Source organism: Gobio gobio (assembly GCF_949357685.1).
Source record: "Gobio gobio genome assembly, chromosome: 21".
NCBI classification, from domain to species: domain Eukaryota; kingdom Metazoa; phylum Chordata; class Actinopteri; order Cypriniformes; family Gobionidae; genus Gobio; species Gobio gobio.
The window spans coordinates 38,711,514-38,732,651 of NC_137117.1; the positions used below are offsets into that span (position 1 = coordinate 38,711,514).

Consider the following 21,138-nt stretch of genomic DNA (forward strand, 5'->3'; position numbering starts at 1 on the left):
ATGGTCAGGTACGACAGAGGAGAACCTGAATAAACTGATTCAGAATGTGAAAATCGAGCATGAGAGCGGGTATATCCTGAACTGGAAACATCTGGGAGTTCCCATTGTCTCCGCAGTAAGTCCACTGCTTTTTTTCCGACTGGCGTTACATACAGTATCTCACAAAAGTGGGTACACCCCTCACATTTCAGCAACCATTTTAGTATATTTTCTCAAGGGACAAAACTATAGAAATGAAACTTCAATACATTTTAGAGTAGTCGGCGTGCTGCTTGTACAACAGTATAGATTTACAGCTATTGCTGTCAAAATAGTTGGCAACAAAAGTGAGTACACCCTAAGTTATAACAGCGGTAGGTCGTTTAACCCTTAAAGACCTAGACCAGGGATTTTCAAACTTTATGATGCCAAGGACCCCCAAATACGATTAATCTTTTATGAGGGACCCCCATCCTAAATTCCATTTATTTTTAAGAAGAAAAAAAAAAACATTTAAACTGTTAGATAAATTGTGTGCCATTATAAATACAAAATATTGTTTCCAAACTTACAAAAGGGGACTATAGTGAGAAAAACTCACTAGAAAGATACAAAGCAAACATATACATAAGCTACTTTCCAGACTTGTATATGGCAAGAAATGAGAGAAACATTTAGAAATTAAACAGAATATTCGGTAGAATTTATCCACTTTGTCTTTTTATTCCCTGAAATTTTCTGGGGACCCCAGTTTGAAAACCCCTGACCTAGACAGCCGCCCGCAGCAAAAAATAATATTGTTCTAAAATGTTTAATAACGTTTAAACCGCTAATCCAATCTGTATGCTGTAAAATGCACCGCAAAGAGGAGAATCTCCGCTTTTCAGAAGTATTACATTTCTCGCGATTGATTATTCAATGACTCTGTGGCGAGCATGGATGCGTCATCAAAATCTGCAGCATTGGTTCTTCAAGGAAACGCATGTGGGTTGTTCCCCTGAGCCCAACAGAAACGATTGTTGATCATTAGTCCCACCTCCCCCATGCCCAGATTTGTTGAAACTGTCATCAACTCAACCAATAAATATAGTGTTTGGTCTTTTGAACCAACAATCACATGTTTCTCTGACACAACGTGAAAGTGGGTATTTGCGTGCATGAAAATAAACCAAAATAAATGCATGCAGGGCACTCTCTCACATAGCACAGCACACAAAAGTCAGTATATTTCTCTATTTGTATGTAGTTTGTGTTTTACACCATTTCAGTGTTCTATTATATAACAATCTTTCTATTTATTTTACTCCCTGAAATTTTTTGGCCACATCTACATTGTCAGTAAATAAAATACACCTGTTTTCACTCAAAAACGCCTATAGTAATATTATAATAAATGTTATAACTTGCTGAGGGATTGTTACATGTAGACAATTTCATCTGGAAGTCTAAAACAACCAAGTCTAACTTTCTAAAGGAAAAATCCTTCATGAAGTTCTGTTTGAGTTCACAGTAAAAAAGAAAAGCTGCCGTTTTTCTTAAAATTCTATTAATTTAATCCATTCTCAGACTAAATAAATGTAAAATTTGGACTTAAAATGAGCTAGATGGTAACTTCATGTTCTCCTGTTTAAAATGACATATGACACTTGATGCTAACTGCTAGAATGGGTGAGAAAAACAAAGAAAAGTGGAGGCAAGTCAGGCGCCCCAAAAATGTTCTAGGTCTTTAAGGGTTAAGCATGCAAAGTCACATGTCCTACTCATCACGTTCATGTTTCTGTCTGCTTGACAGGACCATACAAATTAGTGTATCTTGTATTAGAGCAGTTCAAATGTGGTGCTTTGAGTACATTTCTCTCATACCGACCCCTGGGTGTTCAACATGGCACCTCATGGATAAGAACTCTCTGAGGATTTGAGAATTAGAATCGTTGCTCTCCACAAAGATGGCCTAGGCTATAAGAAGATCGGTAACGCCCTGAATCTGAGTTACAGTACAGTGGCCAGGGTTATACAGAGGTTTTCCAAGACTCGGAACAGGCCTTGCAAGCGGCGATCAAAGAAGTTGAGTCCTTGTTATGTGTGCCAGGTGCAGCTGCCTTCAAAAAGCATGAGTGCTGCCAGCATTGCTTTAGAGGTTGCAGAAGCGGACGGTCCGCTTATCAGTGCTCAGACCATACCCCGCACACTGCAACAAGTCGGTTTGCATGGTCGTCATCCCAGAAAAGAAACCTCTTCTGAAGCTGGCTCACAAGAAACCCCGCAAACCGTTTGCTGAAGACATCCTGTCCAAGAACCTGAATTACTGGTACCATGTCCTGAGGTCTGTGAGACCAAGATAAACTTGTTTGGCTCAGATAGTGTCCAGCATGTGTGGTGACGCCCTGGTGAGGAGTACCAAGAACATTGTGTCTTGCCTTCAGTCAAGCATGGTGGTGGCATCATGAGTGCTGCTGGTACTGGGGAGCTGTGCTTCATTGAGGGAAACATGGATTCCAACATGTACTGTAGCAGAACATGATGGCCTCCCTTCAGATAAGCAGTTTTCCAACATGAGAACGACCCCAAATACACCGCCAAGATGACAACTGCCTTTCTGAGGAAGCTGAAGATGAAGGTGATGAAGTGGCCAAGTATGTCTCCAGACCAGAACCCTATTGAGCAGCTGTTGGGCATCCTCAAGCGGAAGGTGGAGAAGCCCCATGTGTCTAACATCCAGCAGCTCCGTGATTTAATTATGGAGGACCGGAAGAGGATCCCAGTAACAACCCTTTGCAGCTCTGGTGAATTCCATGCCCAGGAGGATTAAGGCAGTGCTAGATAATGGTGGTTCTCACTCAAAATATTGACACTTTGGACACAGTTTTGACATGTTCACTTAAGCCCCGTTCACACCGCCAGCGATGATGTCGCTGCATGTCGCCAGCGCCAGAGATTCATGTCGCTAGTGGGCGTTCCCACTACGGGTTGCCTATAAATGTCATTAGCAGATCACCCTCCTCCTTCCATGCATCATTTTTTTTTTAAATGTGTCTCTGTATGTACACAGAGACATATCGTAAAGAACAGGGAAATTGCTAACAGCTAAAATCAACATCTCCATCTTAACACGACTACAGCAGACGGATCACGTGCACTCCACTGACTTCACTCCTATTGGTTGTCGCTCGTGAAAATCGCTTCTCATTTGCAGCGCAGCGCTCCATTGAAATGAATGGGATCGTGTCGCTTTGTCGCTGCGTGTCGCTGGCAGTGTGAACGGGGCTTTAGGGTGTATTCGCTTTTGCTGCCAGCTAATTTGACAGTAATGGCTGTACGTTGTTATTTTCAGAGGAATCTATACTGCTATACAAGCAGCACTCTGACTACTCTAAAATATATTGAAGTTTCATTTCTATAGTTTTGTCCCTTGAGAAAATATACTAAAATGGTTGCTAAAATGTGAGGGGTGTACTGACTTTTGTGAGATACTGTAATTCAACTTATTTGGTTTTGAAATGCTTTGATTTGCAGTTATGTAGCTCGGAGCTAGTGTGTTGTATGTGTGTGGTTTTATTTTTATTTTTTATAAACAATATCAGTGTTTCAGCATCTATACCAATGACACTTAGAGCCAATTCCCATACCACAGCATATTCTGTAATATGCTATTGAATCGGCTTGGTACAAGTCCTGTTTTACAAGTTTTTTTTATTTTGGCTGATATTCAGTTTATCACCTCCATCTCTCTTCACGACAGCCAAGCATGTTCTCGTCTCGTAAACCATCGATTCGGAGAGACCGGTCAGCAGAGGAGACTTACAACGTGTCTCGCTGGACACCCGTCATCAAAGATGTAATGGAGGTGAGTGACTCTAACACTGTGTCCTAACCAGGCACGACACACGATAAAAGGCATCTTTTCCATGTTAATCCGAGTTTTTGTCCCAACCTGGAACATAAACATTTAATTTCATATCCTGTGTGAGCTCTTGTTTGTAATGTTGATAGGGTCAGGGTCACAAGCAAGAATGCAAATGTTTTCCTAAATATCCACACAATTGCAAATGTTACATTTGATTTTATTACAAAACTTCAACAAACGGTGATGTACATTTTAAACACAGTATTGTCAGGATTGTTTGCTCTTTTTTTTGCTGCGAAATAATAATAGTTCCAAAGAAAGCCACAGCAGAACTGCAATAGAACGATGTTTCATGAACAAATCTGCGGCTTTGAATGAATTGAGTCAATGATTCAATGACCTATTAATATATACAGCCAAAAAAGTGAGCTTGCATGGACAATGTTCACTGTTAGTTCGACACCTACTGGTGGTTTTAGTTAAGTATTTAAAAGTATCACTTAATTTTTACCATCATTGCATATTTATCTATTGAACATTTATTTTAAGCATTATTTATTTTATAAAGGTAGAAAATGCACTGGGAAATCAATTTAAGGGGGCAAATATTTGTCCCTTAATGGAAAAGGTCTGACTGTAGTCTAAGTGGAAGAGAGGGGGTACGCAGAAGGATGATAAATGGGGTATGACTAAAAGGTTTGGGAACCACTGGTCTAAAGCACATATAACTGCATATAGATTAATACAGGGGTTTTCAAACTTTTTGGAGCCAGAGACCCTTTACAGGAGAGAGAGTTTTCCAAGGACCCCATCAAAATTAAATATTAAATCCAATGTTAATGTTGGTGGGAGTACTGAACATAATACACTTGTTACAATTATATTATATTATTTATTGTATTTTTCGTAAAGTCTAAGTCGCACAAGGTCAAACTTGCGTTGTTGAGTGAGAAAAAAAAGCAGATGTTGCATTTTATTACATTCAATCCTGGTAAATAAAATGAACACTATTATAATAAACACAATTATGAATTGATATTGTATTTGCGTGTGTGAGGTGGATTCCTTATAGAAGCATAAACAACTTAAAATACTCCATTAGATAAGACCAAGACTTCATTCAAAATGTTAAAGGGTCTATTTTAATTGTCGTACCTTCAAAAAAACAGCAACGCATTGTACTTTTGTAAAATAAATAAAACAAACAATAAGTGCTTGCCGTCTCGGTCTCAATAAAGCGATGCCTACTTGTCACACAGATCTATATCTATAAACCTTGAGGTGCCTACTTTTAAATGTAAAACGTGACTTGAAGTCCAGAAAACACGGTATAGCAAATGGCTTTTAGACCCCACTTTTAAAACACCTGGATTAATATATATTATGATTATGTATTATAAAATATATAGATTTATAAATATAATATATTATTTAGTGGACCTGAGCTAACATGAACTAACAGTGAACATTTGTCCATGCAGCAGTAGCCCAAAAGGCCCAGTAAGTGTCCCGAAACGCTCTCACACCGCCCCTGGGTGGGCCAGCAGGCCATCCTTATTGTTGAGCCCTGATATATAAGACAACAGGATATGACTTATAATGTAAATGAGATCATTGCACATTTGTTCAGGGCTAAGGCCACTGACATTATATCCCAGGTTTTGACTGACAGATCAAATATCATGCTTCCAGAATTAGACACTGTCTTATTTCCTTGTCAGCTATAAATAGCACTTTAACACTGATAAAAAACATTATTCAAGGCAGTCTTGTGTTGATTTTTAGTGGTTAAAAGAAACCGTGAATTGCACGAGTTATTGCCACTGAGAATATTATTAATCGTAAGCCTTGTTCAGACTTTCTGTCCAAATCTCATTTTATGCATATCCGATTGTAATCCGATGATATTTAGCAAGTGTAAATGGCAAAACATCACATGAAATCCGGTTTACGCTACATTTATATGTGGTTTGAAATCCTATTAAAATGTCATCTCATTAATGGAAATCCGTTTCCGTTTGAATGCTGTGATCGGATCAAGGCTGCGTCGTGTTGTTGCTATCGTGTTGTTGCTAGCATGTCTTTTAGTATGGACGAAGACCGAGCACGAGCGGAATACTCTTTTTGTGGTCTCAAAAAAAAAAGTAAGGGTATATGGTATTATAACAACACCAGGGTGGGTAAATGATGATAATTTACATTTTAGGGTGAACTGTCCTTTTAAGGCTTTGAATCCAAATAAACATCAACACGCATACATGGAGCACATTAAATATGGCCAATAGAGAAATTGTTTACATGATCTGCTCAGTTTGAAATAAAAGTGCTAATTCATTCTAGCAATGTGCTAAAACAAGCTAGCATACGTTATTTTTAAGCAGTAGTAAGAACAGCTTATAGACAACTGTATTATTATATTTTTGGTTTTGTCAACTGTGTGTGTGTGGTAGGATGCAGTGGAGAACAAACTGGACGTTAAAGACTGGCCGTACCAGTCTGAGTGCCCGGCCGCGTGGAACGGCTCACGTGCTGTAAGGTAGGCCCAGAGACTTTGATTCACAGTTCCCTCAATGAATTATTAACTGTATAATTTCCTGTAAGATACACCCTTAAGCTGGGCTCAGACTACGGGAGTTTTTACGTCTTAACTGATTGTGAAATCTGGTCCATAAGGAGAATATCCACAGAATTTCTTCTTTCAAACCTCAAACACTACAAGATTTGAAAATCGTGGCGCATCACACACTACAAGAGATTGTTAATATCATGCCAGATTTAGCACCTTAGCGGATGTGAACAAAATGGATGCTGTCACTTAAACTTCCTGTAGACATTATTTGAGGAGACATTATAAGGGCAGTCGTGTTGTTGCCACATTTCGACTAGCCATTCCCGGACAGCTGCTTGTTTCGCGGTCGCCATTTCAAAAGTTCCATCACTTCTGTCCTGTCTCCTTGTAGACTTGTCTCTCATTGGCTATTGTGGAAGTACTGACGTTATCATGGTCGTAAGTCTGAGCCCGGATTTTAAAGGCATATTCTAGGTTCAGTATCTTGGCATATTTTCATGCTAGCTCATCCATGATTTGAAAAAATATATATCATTTGATCAATTTTGAAGTTGTAGTCAATGTCTCTTTCTTCATTCCTCTGGGCTTTCAGAGTGGTGAGGTAAGGCAAGGGTCAACTTTGACCCTTTGGGTTGTTGGCTGCTACAGTATTACACATTACGTTTAGGTTCCTTTTTGTTCTGTTGTTTCATGTTATTTATTTATTTTAAATAACATGGACCACTTAAAATAAAAACACTTCTCATTTCCTGCTGATGATATAATTGCATGATGTCATCGATCATACACTACTGCATGATGTCATCGATCATACACTACTGGTCAAATGTTTGGGGTTGTTAAAGGAACACGCCACTATTTTTGCAAATAGGCTCATTTTCCGACTCCCCTAGAGTTGAACAGTTGAGTTTTACCGTTTTTTAATCCATTCAGCCGATCTCTGGGTCTGGCGGTAGCACTTTTAGCATAGCTTAGCATAGATCATTGAATCTGATTAGACCGTTAGCATCTCACTCAAAAAATTACCAAAGAGTTTCGATATTTTTCTTATTTAAAACTTGAATTTAAGGGCGTTTTCACACCTGAAAGTCCGCACCAAGGTCCGAACCGAAGTTCATGTTTTGATACTTTTTATACATTCGGTTAATTTTGATTTGGTTTCACATTGCAATTATGCGAGCGCACTAAAGAACTTTACATGACACACTTACGTCCTGTCGTCATCATCTGTGTGGGCGGCATCTGGACATTGATTGGTTTGTAAACGGATGTGCGTCTGACGTCAGCGTCTTTGACAAGAGTGAATGAACGGACGCATATGTTGCCACTAGTGAACAGTGAAGCATTGCTGGACTATTTTCTTTTCGTTGAGTTTAAAAGTGGACATTTCAAGCTTTATATACACATATTTCTCATGTTTGTGAGACAAGTATCTGCTGAGTTTCGGTTTATTTGAGACGCGCTCCAGTTCATGTGTAAAACATGTGATCGCTCCCGCGATTATTGTCTGCTCTAGACTATTCGCTCTTTTTTTTTATTAAATACAGGCAATTATCTGATTAAACGTTGATTAAAATTAAGATACAATTTATACAAAACGAAACTCACATTAAAAAAAGGCTTTCTAAGCAAAATCATACAAAATTTCTTTCAAAATCATTTCTGACCTTCTGTCTTCTGACATATTGCGCATCTTTTCACTTTTCATAAACAATATAGCCTAAATGAAATGTAAAAATAACATTATAATATTTAAACATAAACAAGGGCTTCCTTTTAAATGGTCTAAAAGTCCGAACCATACAGAAAATGCCTTCACACTAGAAACAAACCAAACCTTTGTTCAGTTTGATCTGGACCGAGACGAACTCTTTTCGTAGGACCAAATTTCGTCTGTTTGGTCCGGACCGTTGTCAGGGGAGGTTTCACACCTGTAATTTTGATTCGGACCAAACTGAAAAGTCTGAAAATCCGGACCAAACAAGGTAGGTGTGAAAGCGCCCCAAAGCTGCTTTTGATCAAATAAACGTTTGTCTTCTTTCAAAACAAAAACAATCTTTGCGACCCCAGACTTTTGAACGGAATGTAGAAAGTATTCATGATGCTGCATGCAATAAATGTGATTTTTCCCATGGATTGTGTGTGTGTTTTGTGTCAGTGCGCGGCAGAAGCACAAGGGCAGCTCTCCGGATGATCTCAGGAACGGCTCGCGCCTCATCATCTTTGTTCTGGGTGGAGTCAGTCACTCAGAAATGCGCTGCGCTTACGAAGTCACCCACGCTAATAAAACCTGCGAGGTCATCATTGGTAAGAGTCCATACGAGTGCTTGAGCTAACGTCATTCTTTAATAAACCTGAAAGAGGCTTGTGACTCGATATTTAAATAATCCCTTTTTTAACCGTCCTTAGGCTCGACACACATCCTCACTCCTTGTGGTCTGCTGCAGGATATCTTTAATCTGGGCAAACAACCAATGGAAAAATTCACCATCGAAGAGGACAAACCATGAGCCCTGCTTAATTTACCAACCAGGACTGAAGGGAACGCATCTCAGCTGCTTATGTGTGTCATTCATTTAAATGCTTTTCATGTTCAAACAAACCAATAGTCGTACAGGGAATAAAACGCATTCTGAGGTGATTTCATGTAGAAAACCTCATGTTCAGATTAGGTTAAATATAACGTTAAAGGGATAGTTCACCCAAAACAGAAAACTACCCCAGGATTTACCCCCTCTCAAGCCATCCTAGGTGTGTATGACATTCTTCTTTCAGACGAATACAATCAGAGTAATATTAAAAATGTTCTGGCTATTCCAAGCTTTATAATGGCAGAGCCCAAAATTTGAAGCGCAAAAAAGTGCATCCATCCATCATAAAAGTGCATCCATCCATCATAAAAGTGCTCCACACGGCTCCAGGAGTTAATAAAGGCCTTCTGAAGCCAATCAATGGGTTGAGTAAGAAAAATATCCATATTTAACACATTATAAAGTAAAATATCTAGCTCCCGGTGGACCGCCTTCTGTATTCAACTCATGCTGAAAGTGTAACACCTCTCGCAGTTCAAAACACTTACGCTACGTCCAACATCATTGTCACGTCAGTCATTGTTCATAAGTTTAATACGGAAGGTGGTCTGCTGGAAGCTAGATATTTTACTTTATAACATGTTAAATATGGAATTTTTTTTTACACAAACGCATCGCTTCACTTCAGAAGGCCTTTATTAACCCCTGGAGCCGTGTGGAGCACTTTTATAATGGATGGATGCACTTTTATGGACTTCAAAACAGAATCAGCCATTCACTGCCATTATAGCTTATGCTTGGAAGAGCCAGGACATTTTCAATATAATGTGTTTGTCTGAAAGAAGAATGTCATACACACCTTGGATGACTTGAGGGTGAGTAAACCATGGGCTGATTTTCATTTTTGGGTGAACGATCCCTTTAAGTCTTCACAAACATGGGATTTGTGTTTTTAGAGATTTATAAAATACCATGGAAAAATAAAACGCTAAAAAATTTAATAACGCTTTAATACAGTAGAAGGACGTTTAAAATCACTCATAAATGACATGTGACCAGAGCCTTACAAACTAGTGCCTTTATTTACTAGTGCACTGGATTTACACATCTCTTTGTATTTATATCTCACACACTAACTAGTTATTTGTAAAAACAACAACAACAAACCCTCCTGACTGTCAGTTTGAAAAGATGTTTTAATGTTTGTCTTTTTGTTCTTGAATTAGGTTGATTTGTACATATTTATTCCTGTCTGCTTGCTGTTGTTCCGCTCGTGTTTTTGCTTGTATTAAACATATACTCAATAATGAACAAAGGAGGGATTTAACAGATTTAATCTATACTTGCATTGAACAACTGACATGACCTGAATGATGTGGTTCAATTCTTCTGTTTGCTTTGTAACATTTATACAGTGTTTGTAATGTGGTCTAATTTCGTACTTATACATAAAAATATTGTTGTCTCAATATATGAGTTTATGGATTTCGTCCTTAAGGAGCTGTTGGTTTTCACTCTTTCTGAAGAAACTGCAGGCGTGGTTGTCATGAGCAGTTTGTTCCAGTAGGCCTTTTTTTTGTGGATATTTTAATTATACAACTCCTGCTGGAGTTCATAAAAGTCAAAGACACAAAGGTAACAATAGTCGTCTTTATTTCAGGTGTTCCAGAAACGTCTCCTCAGAGCTGCCGATGTCTCTGATTACTGCAGGCTTATGGTCTCCACAATAGCTTTTGATTCTCTCAGTGGACTCGACGATGCCGAGTAAATCAATCTTATCAAATCTGTCCTATTTTGGGACTTAAACTATAATGTAATGCGTGATGAGCGTCTGAATGTATACTGTACGGAAGCCTGTATACGTTTACACGGCTCTATCTGACAGAAAGCTGATACGACCTTTATTTGTGGGAACGAGAGATCATTCAAGAAAATGAAGAAAACTTTTCTGCCACCTAGAGTAAGGACTTGATTTTATTTTGTTGTTAGGCAGTGTTCGAAAAAACATGACCAAATAATATATTCATTTACATATTTTTTTAGAGCATGTTTTTTTTGCAGCTGAGCATTTTACTCCGTGCATAAATAAACAATTCTACCATCAGGGTAAGAACATTTTGATTGATTTTGATTTTACGTTTGAGGGCCAAAATTGGATAACACTTTAAAACCATAGCATACGTCAAGCACATCCTGATAACCAATACTTAAACATGCGAATCACGTTAAATGTTGCAATGATTGATCCACAAAACTAGAAATACAGAAACTGTCCAATTGATATTGGTGAAATATCAGCATTTTTGGAACTATAATGACCAGTTGACACTTTACAATAAGGTCCCATTAATGTATTAACTAACATTCACAATGAGCAATACATTTTTACAGTAGTTATTCGTTGTTAATATTAGTTCATACAAATGCAAGACGAACAATTTGTAAAAAAAAAAAAAAAAAAAAAAAATATTATATTATGTCATAAATTATGTTTCTAATATTTTAGTTTTAATGTATAACCAAGGGACCCCCTTTTTTGGGCCTTATGGAGGGGTCCCGATGCTTATGGGCTGTCTGAGAATCCCCCCAGTTTTGTAATATTTATTAATTTAAATAATGTAGGCTATATATATATATATATATATATATATATATATATATATATATATATATATATATATATATATATATATATATATATATATATATATATATATATATATATATATATATATATATATATATATATATATATATATATAAAACTATTTAATGTACCTTTGCTTTATTTCTTACCCCAAACTTTTGAATGGCAGTGTATCATGACTTCCCCAAAAAATTAAGCAGCACTTCAACATTGATAATAATAAGAAATTATATGATTTCTGAAGGATTATGTGATTTGATGATCAAGACATTAATGTTAAACAGTTAATTTAGTTTTTACCGGATGTTTTGATAAATAGAAAGTTCAAGAGAACAGTTCTGTTTACAATATTTTTTTTTTATCAATTCAATGTGCTTTGTATAAATGTATTAATTTCTCTCTTTTTTTAATCTTACCAAACTTTTGAATGGCAGTGTATCATGATTTCCTAAAAAAGGGGGGTAAAATAGGCATCTGTTTTCAACATTTATAATAATAAGTAATGATGATATGACAATGATTTCTGAAGGATAATGTGACACTGAAGACTGGAGTAATGATGCTGAAAATTCAGCTTTGATCACAGGAATAAATTACATTTTACATTAAATGTACATTTTACATTACATTTTACACTCAACAGAAATTAGTTCATTTAAATTGTAATAATATTTCACAATATACTGTTTTTACTGTATTTTTAGTCAAATAAATGCAGCCTTGATGAGATTAAGAGACTACTTTCAAAAACATCAAAAACCTTTATGTTTCCATATGTAAATATCTGGATGATATTGTATAAACCTAGTTAATATTCTTATATTGGCAAAGTTTTTTCAAAAGAGAAAATTTAATATATAATATAAAAAAATGTATAAATAAGAATATAATCATCACGCTTTATATTAAGTGTCTTTAACTACTAGTATGTAGTCTACTAACATTTATGTTACAATGAACTTATTTTGCACATACATACATGGTTTTACATTGTATTATTTTTTTATTTCCTGCTAATTTTTGTCATGACATGTGCACTCCCTTAACCCACCGACCCATACCACCAAACCTGACCCTAACCGTACCCCTATCCCACCTCAACATTGCACTTATTTATTATTATTATTATTTTTTTAAGTAAGTAGTTAGACGCCTAATATAAAGTGTGAGCATAAAAACCCAAGCAGAGATTGTATTAAATCTCTCGTCTTCTACTCTAGAGGGCCCTAGTGGACTTCACCATGACGTGTTTTTGAAGCGACGGAAGAGTCGTTTGTAGTACAGTAACAGTTCGCATGTATTACAAATCCATCACACCCTGAAGTCAAACACACAGGTAAAACAACAAACACGCTCTTTATCACAAACAGCCGTTGATAGATGTAATGTCGCACGCGTCGGGTGAAAGCGGTGTTTAACGCGTGCTGTGAAGCGTCAATGATGAGCATCGGTGTGACAGATCCATCATTTCAGAAGATGTGTTTACACCTGTGGGGGCTTTACTGCTCTGCACGAGTGTGTTATTGAGCTTTAAGCGCTGGGGAGTGTGTGCTGATGCGATATTTCACATGTCAAATGAAGCGGAGGTCTTCATTCAGTGTGTGTTGGGTGGGTCATATTCAGTCTCGAGATGTGTCATGTGTCTTAAACAGGCTTCACATGTATTACAAAATAACCTGTCACCTCTCTGTGTTTTCCTATTTATAGATCTGAATCAAGTGGGGAATTATGGTGAGTTGCTCTTATTTAGCCATTTCCTCCACTTTGTCCTCTATATGAATCTAAGCAGGGGTTTCAAGTTCTCAGATGCCACGGACCCCTAAATATGATCATTCTCCTGCGAGGGACCCCATCATGAAGTTTATTGGGAGCTTGATTGATTGGGACACCACCAGGGTTTTTCCTGGCTCAAAACTGGTCTTCCGTGGTGGCTGACAGACGTGGTCATCCACTCAATCAATCTGAATTCACCCACCCCTATTTATTTATGTCAGTGCATTTGAATCGTTTTTTTTCTCTTCATGTTAATCAAATTCTTATTTATTTATATAGTGATAAATCAAACATGAAACTCATGAGGAAACCGTGATCTATAGCAGGGGTTTCAGTCTTTTAGGCGTCACGGATGGACCCCAACAGGAATGTCCTGCGCAGTTGTTTTGATATAAGAAAACGAGATACAGTTATAGTTTTAACATTATTTGCTCTTCAGCCGTTCCTCGTTAAAATAAAATAAAAAGTATCAGCTGTATGACCGGTTTTTGACCACTGAAAATGAGTAATATTCAACAATTTGGACATTGAGCTACTTTGAGATCTGCATATCTCTGGGATTGAACCATATTAGGCCTTAAAAAATGAGCATACCGAACGAAACGTTTGTTAAGAACCGGAATATTAAAGGATATTAGGAGATCTTTAATACTTCTTTATAGGGATGCTCAAAACGGTTAATTTTCCCGACCGACAACCGCCGCTCATTATCCGATTATTAACCGTTAACTGATAAGATTGTAATATTGAATTGGCATTAAATAAATATACAATTGAAGAGTGTCTGTGACCTGTTAAAAAGACACTTTTTTTCCACAAGTTTATTTTAGTGTGCAAACCGCAGCATACAGAACAGAACCTGGATTCACACATTATCAAATGTGCAGTGTGTGACAACAGAAAAAAACAGAATAAAATATAAATAAAAAGCATAAAATAAATAGGCCTACACTAAATATTTTTCACTGAAATAATTAACAAATTAAGATGACAAAACGAAAACACTGAATCCGTTTGAAGCTTTGAAGAACCGGAATAGTTTTTTTTCATCATATAAAAATAGCAGGCCTACCTCAATCCACACCTTGACTGGTTTAAAAAAAAAAATTTTTAAGTAGCATGTTTCAAGTAGCAAGTGGTGCAGGGGCGTGGGAAGTGGGGGTGCTGCAAAGGATTGCAAATGCAATGCAAATTTTTGTTCATTTTATTCATTTTTAAAATGTAATAATTTATTTGTAGTAATAATTTTAAGTGGCCCATTAAAAAGTATCATTTATTTGTTGAATTATGTTTTTAAAACATACATGAGGTCATATTCAGCGTCGCCGCTCAACCCAGAACTCCCTTTGTGACATGCTGGATCAAATATAGGCCTATCTGAAATAAATAGTTAGGGCTGCCCCTGACTAAAGTTTTTTTTTCTTTTCTAGTTGTTCATTTAAGCCGTTGTTCACGCTGCGCCGCCGCCTCCATGTCACTCTCTGTTATAGGCTATTTGCTTATTATTTATTAAATCCGGGCAATTTGGTTGATTAAACATAGATTAAAATTAAGACACAATTTATACAAAACGAAATTCACTTTAAAGAAAACAAAACTTTGAAGTGTTATTGAACTTATTGAACACCCCCGTCTTCTGACATTATGCATCTTATGTGTCCTGTTCACTTTTCAATGTAAATGAAATAAAAAAATAACATATTTAAACTGAAACTAATTACGTGTTTTAATGGCTACAAGTATAGTAGGCTACAGTACTGAGAAATGTCATGTCGGAGAGGGATTTGAGCGCACGCCATTTTACCGCTGAGCAGTTCATGAGTGAAGCTCCGCTTTGCTTTGCTGACATGCTCTGGTAAGGTAGGCAGGTTTTTTGCATACATTTTTATTTCCTGTCGCTGTGCAAGCTCGTTTATTGTATATGACTGTGCAAACCTTTTATTTTAAGGTTTAATGTAGGCCACAGTCCATTGCATTACGATTCAACATTGTGAAAAGTGTGACGTGTAGTCAAATCCCGGTGTGTAGGCTGTTTAAACGAGTGTTCTCACCGATATATTTGCTATTCTTTCGTGTTTTATAGACTCGATATTGCTTCTTATAAAAATGTGGTGACCATGCAGCAAAAAACAAACAAAAAAAAACCTTTTAAACCGTTTAACTGATAGTATTAATCGGTCAAAATTCTTACTATCGGTTAATGGTTAAACGGTCAATATGAGCATCCCTACTTCTTTAGTTACAGGCATGACGCCTGGGGGACCTTTTTTTTGGGGGGGCACTCAGACAGGAATGTTCTGGGCATTTTTTTTTTTTTTTTTGATAAAGGAAAACAAGATACATTTGTAGTTTTAGCAGTATTTGTTCTTCAGCTGTTCCTCTAAAAGAAAAAGAAAACAAGTATTAACTGTATGCAAAGTGACCCACATTTGGTTTTTGACCATTGAAAATGTGTACAGCTTAACAATTTACTCCTGGAAATGAACCATATAGGGCCTTTGAAATGAAAATGTCGAAAGAAAGATAAGAACCAGAATCTAAAAGGATATTAAGATGCCGCAAACGCCATATAATGCAACAATATTGCTTAAGTCAACTGATTTTACTAATAGACCTACCAATCTCTGTGTAAAAATATTTTAGTAATATTAAGAATATATTAATATTTTGGCTTTTTCACCAGAAAAGAAATTATCAAAGTCAAATTTGTTCAACATTTGACTTGTTGATTTGAAACCGAAATATCCTATATTTTCACGTCTAGATAATATAAAACCCAATTTATACTGTGTAAACATTAATAGTATAAATATGCGTAAAATATTTGGTTTCTATTACGTAACATTATTTCCCTTTTTGTTCTATTCACTGTGGTATGTAACTAAATTACTCTATGCTGTTAGATTTATTTAAATATTTTTTAAATAATCTTAATTTTAAAAGATAATTGCGACTTTTTATCTCATAATCCAGACTTTTTGTTCTCATAATTCTGACATCTTTTCTCACAGTTCTGAGAGGAAAAAAATGTGAGAAAAAAAGTCAGAATTGCGAGGAAAAAAGTCAAGCTTCCATATTATTTATTTATTTATTTATTATTATTTTATCAATATAATTGTATTTTATTTCTGTAAACTTCCATGCACCCCTAGCACTCTCTTGCGGTTTGAAAATCCCAGTGTCAGACTGTGTGTGTGTGTGTGTGTTTGGTTGTCAGCACGGACGTGTGAAAATAAAGTCAACAGCGCAGCAGGAGGAGGAGAAGAGGAAAGAGAGAGAGAAGAAGCTGAAGGCGTTTGTGTCTGCTCGTGATGCGGTCCTAAAAAAGGTTTGTTCTGTGGTGTGTTTGTGGAATGAAGTCACGTTTGTGGGTGAAGTGTGTGATAGTTTCTCTCTGTGTGTCAGAGGAGCGCTGGGGAACACGACGAGGACGCTTTGCAGTTGACTCAGCTGCTCCTGTCCTCAAACCCGGACATTGCCACGCTGTGGAACTACAGGAGAGAAGTTCTGCTACACCTGGAGACGTTGCGGTGAGAGAGCGCTGTGGCTAACAGCAGTGTGTTGTGTGCCGTATTTGGGACGCTAAGCCATAATATCAACCTAAATAGACCTTTTCAATTTTCAATGCTTGTTGTCTTCCAGTTTGTATTTCCACAGCATGAAGGTAAGATCTGACGGATTTTTAAATGAACCTCCCGTTTTAAAATCTTCCCGGTCTACTGACATTCGTTATGAGTGACGTCCGCTTTAAACATTATAATGCCCTTGATGACCTTCGTTAACTCTACTATTAGTAAATCCACTTCGCTAGCTAATTACTCATCCATACAGAAGTTCAAAGACAAGCTACACGCTTGTTTCTCTGGTGCATAAGGTCTATAACGTGCATGTTTTTATTCAAGAAACAAGGTATGAGTTGCTGTGCTGCTATGTTGTGAATGTAGTAGTATTAGGTTGACTTTAGGAATCATTTTAATCTGTTGAGGTATGTTTACATGCATTTCTTTCATTCTCTCACTTTTTTCCCTTATACACTATATTGCCAAAAGTTTTGGGACGTCTGCCTTTACATGCACATGAACTTTAATGACATCCCATTCTTAATCTGTAGGGCTTAATATGGAGTCGGCCCACCCTTTGCAGCTATAACAGCTTCAACTCTTCTGGGAAGGCTTTCCACAAGGTTTAGGAGTGTGTTTATGGGGATTATTGACCATTCTTCTAGAAGCTCATTTGTGAGGTCAGGCACTGATGTTGGACGAGAAGGCCTGGCTCTCAGTCTCCGCTCTAATTCATCCCAAAGGTGTTCAATCGGGTTGAGCTCAGGCCAGTCAAGTTCCTCCACACCCAACTTGCTCATTCATGTCTTTATGGAGCGATGCTTTGTGCACTGGAGCGCAGTCATGTTGGAACAGGAAGGGGCCATCCCCAAACTGATCCTACAAAGTTGGGAACATGAAATTGTCCAAAATGTCTTGGTATGCTGAAGCATTAAGAGTTCTTTTCACTGGAACTAAGAGGCCAAGCCCAACCCCTGAAAAACAACCCCACACCATAACCCCCCCTCCACCAAACTTTACACTTGGCACAATGCAGTCAGGCAAGTCCCGTTCTCCTGGCAACCGCCAAACCCAGACTCTTCCATCGGATTGCCAGACAGAGAAGCGTGATTGGTCACTCCAGAGAACACGTCTCCTCTGCTCTAGAGTCCAGTGGCGGCGCGCTTTACCCCACTGCATCCCATGCTTTGCATTGCACTTGATGTAAGGCTTGGATGAGCTGCTCGGCCATAGAAACCCATTCTATGAAGCCCTACACACTGTTCTTGAGCTAATCTGAAGGCCACATGAAGTTTGAAGGTCTGTAGCTATTGACTCTGCAGAAAGTTGCCGACTTCTGCGCACTGTGACCCTCAGCATGCGCTGACCCCGCTCTGTGATTTTTCGTGGCTGAGTTGCTGTTGTTCCCAATTGCTTCCACTTTGTTATAATACCACTAACAGTTGAGCGTGGAATATTTAGTAGTGAGGAAATATCACAAATGGACTTATTGCACAGGTTGCAACTAGGGGTGTAATGTTACCAGTCGACAAGATTTTTGCACAGTATTTAAGAAAAATCCTCAATAACAAAATTCATGACTGGAAAAATAGTCTGCAGGTGCATTTTGAAATGTTTTTTTAACTAATTGTCTTGTCATTTCAGCTCTACTTTCTGAGTATCATCTATATGTCAGGATATAGTAGTAGTGTTTATAAGCTGCATATCTTATCAAATGATTCATTAATTGCAACCCCTGACGAACAGAACATATTGAAGACTGTAAGCTATTTCTGTGTGCCTCCTCTAGAGAGAAGGATGAGGTGCAGAAGCTGTACGAGTCTGAACTGCACTTTATCGAGGCCTGTCTGAAAGTGAACCCCAAATCTTACGGCTGCTGGCACCACCGCTCCTGGGTTAACCCGCGCCTGCCCCAGCCCGACTGGACCCGGGAGCTCGGCCTCTGCGACCGCTGCCTCAGCCTGGACGAACGCAACTGTAAGACGGCCATGGAATGATCAAGATCGGTCTAAGAATGGATTAGATTGGTATTTTTCTTTTTTTCTGACATGTGTTTCTCTATCCTCAGTCCACTGCTGGGATTACCGCCGCACGGTGGTAAAAGCGTCTGGTGTTTCTGTCGAGCAGGAGCTGCAGTTCACAGATCGTCTGATTGGCTCTAACTTCTCCAATTACTCCAGCTGGCATTACCGAAGCACGCTGTTACCTCAGCTCCACCCACAGCCGGCCCCTGACTCCGCCCCGGACACAAGCCCCTCCCCCAGCGCCTCGCCTCAGATTCACTCACACAGAGTCTGTGAGGAGCAGCTTCTGAAAGGTACATGGACTCCTTTTGAGCAGCTTACAGTATGTAAGCAATAAGGCATCGAGACTGTCTGTATCTACTGTATTGCTTAAAGGAACACGCCCCATTTTTTGAAAATAGGCTCATTTTCCGTCTCCCCTAGAGTTAAACAGTTGAGTTGTACCATTTTCAAATCCATTCAGCCGATCTCTGGGTCTGGCGGTAGCACTTTTAGCATAGCTTAGCATAGATCATTGAATCTGATTAGACCGTTAGCATCTCACTCAAAAAATGACCAACGAGTTTCGATATTTTTCCTATTTAAAACTTGACTCTTCTTTAGTTACATCGTGTACTAAGACCGAGGGAAAATGAAAACTTGTGATTTTCTAGACGGATATGTCTCTCATTCCTGCGTAATGATCAGTAGTGTTGTCAAAAATATCGATATGTATCGATACTGAAATATCTGAAACGATACGATACGATACTCATTTTCAACAGTATCGATATGCAGCTGCGCTCTCCTCTCCGACCGACAGCGAGTTGACATGCACCCGCCTGCTCTCATTCAGTGCGGTTAACCCTCTGAACACAGACAGCGTCTTAGTGTTGGTGTGACCGGTCTGAATTTCGCGCGGGATTGCACATCTACTCATTCCCACAGATTTCGCGCTCGCATCACATACCGTAATAAAGCCGCCTCTGACATACAAGTGCAAAAATTAGCCCCTTTTTCCAGTTTATAAATGGTCAAATACACTAAAAAAATGTCTCAATGCACATCTTGGTGAGTTTTAACATAAACACAGTCGTAACCAGTTCAGGAAGAATGTGTAACAGGAACAGTGTTTGGGATCCATGCGTGCGTCGGGTCTTAAAGGGACAGCAGTTATTTGTTATTCACACTACAAAAAGACAAACCGTCACTTGCTGCTCTTGACTGATTAACTTGTGTAACTCTAATGGATTCATCTGTATTACATTTTTTACAATAAAGATTATCCAATGTTATTTTAAATTTGATTACAGTTTCTTACCTGAATACTGTTAGACCTGGGGCCTATTGCACAAAACTAGGATAAGGGATTAAGCCGGGATATCTTGGTGATCCTGGCTCAATTAATCCGTGATCCGGTTGCACCAAAGCTGGATAGGGTGGCAGTTGGATGTTATGGTATAAATTACCATGGAGATTTATTCTGTGGAGCTAGCCTGCTCCAGACCAGGCTAAATTCCAGGATCTATTTAATCTCATCCCTTATGTCAGTCAGCAGTCACCACAAACGGAAACCAATAGTTATTCCACTGCCCACTATACATTATCACATTTAACTAGACCCACTGTCATTATTTAAACGTTTGTGATCATAATTTCAATAATTTTGGATAAATTATGATTTTTAGATGATGTTGCTATCATTAGATAATTTACGGTTTCCCATAGACTATAAGGCTATATATAAAAATGATAGAATATTAGGGCCACAGAGGAAAAAAAAGAAGTCACAGACTTCGATAAATTAAGACATAATATTGTAACCCGTTGTTTTAGAGGAAGACGGTTGTTAAAAGGACAGCTGTGGGGCATTTCGTGGAATTGTTCTTCAGTATGGTTTCACAAACAAGGACATTTTGGCACATCAGTGTCACATTGTCATAAGTAGCCTATCAGGACTGTAAAAAGAATATGCATCTTTTCCGCAGAAAGAACCAGCCTCATAAATGTATGACTTTTTCCTTCTTCCTCAGTGTGGCCCTAATACTCGGTCGTATAAAATACACATTCCATATAGGCTAAATATAAAAACACAAAGTGTAACATTAGGTTCCTTTATTGAATAAGGATAAAACAAAGCAGGTAAACCATCAGCTCCTTTCGAAACTGAAGTCACACAGTGACTCAACAATACAACAAAAGGATTATAAAACAAAAGGATAAATACACATT

The 21,138-nt window shown here is 38.0% G+C and overlaps 2 protein-coding genes across 3 annotated transcripts in view; both read left to right on the top strand.

Moving 5' to 3' along the window:
• stxbp3 (syntaxin binding protein 3) overlaps window positions 1–10,392 on the top strand; it is a 28,692-nt gene extending 18,300 nt beyond the window's left edge. The window contains exons 15-19 of the mRNA XM_079803006.1: window positions 9–115; window positions 3,719–3,823; window positions 6,274–6,359; window positions 8,551–8,699; window positions 8,802–10,392. Of these exons, the coding sequence (XP_079659132.1) occupies window positions 9–115; window positions 3,719–3,823; window positions 6,274–6,359; window positions 8,551–8,699; window positions 8,802–8,902 (548 nt within the window). The 3' untranslated portion in view covers window positions 8,903–10,392. The remainder of the gene's footprint in view (window positions 1–8; window positions 116–3,718; window positions 3,824–6,273; window positions 6,360–8,550; window positions 8,700–8,801) is intronic.
• Window positions 10,393–12,808: 2,416 nt separating this feature from the next.
• Window positions 12,809–21,138, top strand: part of rabggta (Rab geranylgeranyltransferase subunit alpha) — a 36,068-nt gene continuing 27,738 nt past the window's right edge. For both annotated transcript variants that reach the window (XM_079803007.1, XM_079803008.1), the window contains exons 1-6: window positions 12,809–12,906; window positions 13,278–13,301; window positions 16,561–16,671; window positions 16,749–16,873; window positions 18,693–18,880; window positions 18,972–19,220. In XM_079803007.1, the coding sequence (XP_079659133.1) occupies window positions 13,299–13,301; window positions 16,561–16,671; window positions 16,749–16,873; window positions 18,693–18,880; window positions 18,972–19,220 (676 nt within the window). In that variant the 5' untranslated portion in view covers window positions 12,809–12,906; window positions 13,278–13,298. The remainder of the gene's footprint in view (window positions 12,907–13,277; window positions 13,302–16,560; window positions 16,672–16,748; window positions 16,874–18,692; window positions 18,881–18,971; window positions 19,221–21,138) is intronic.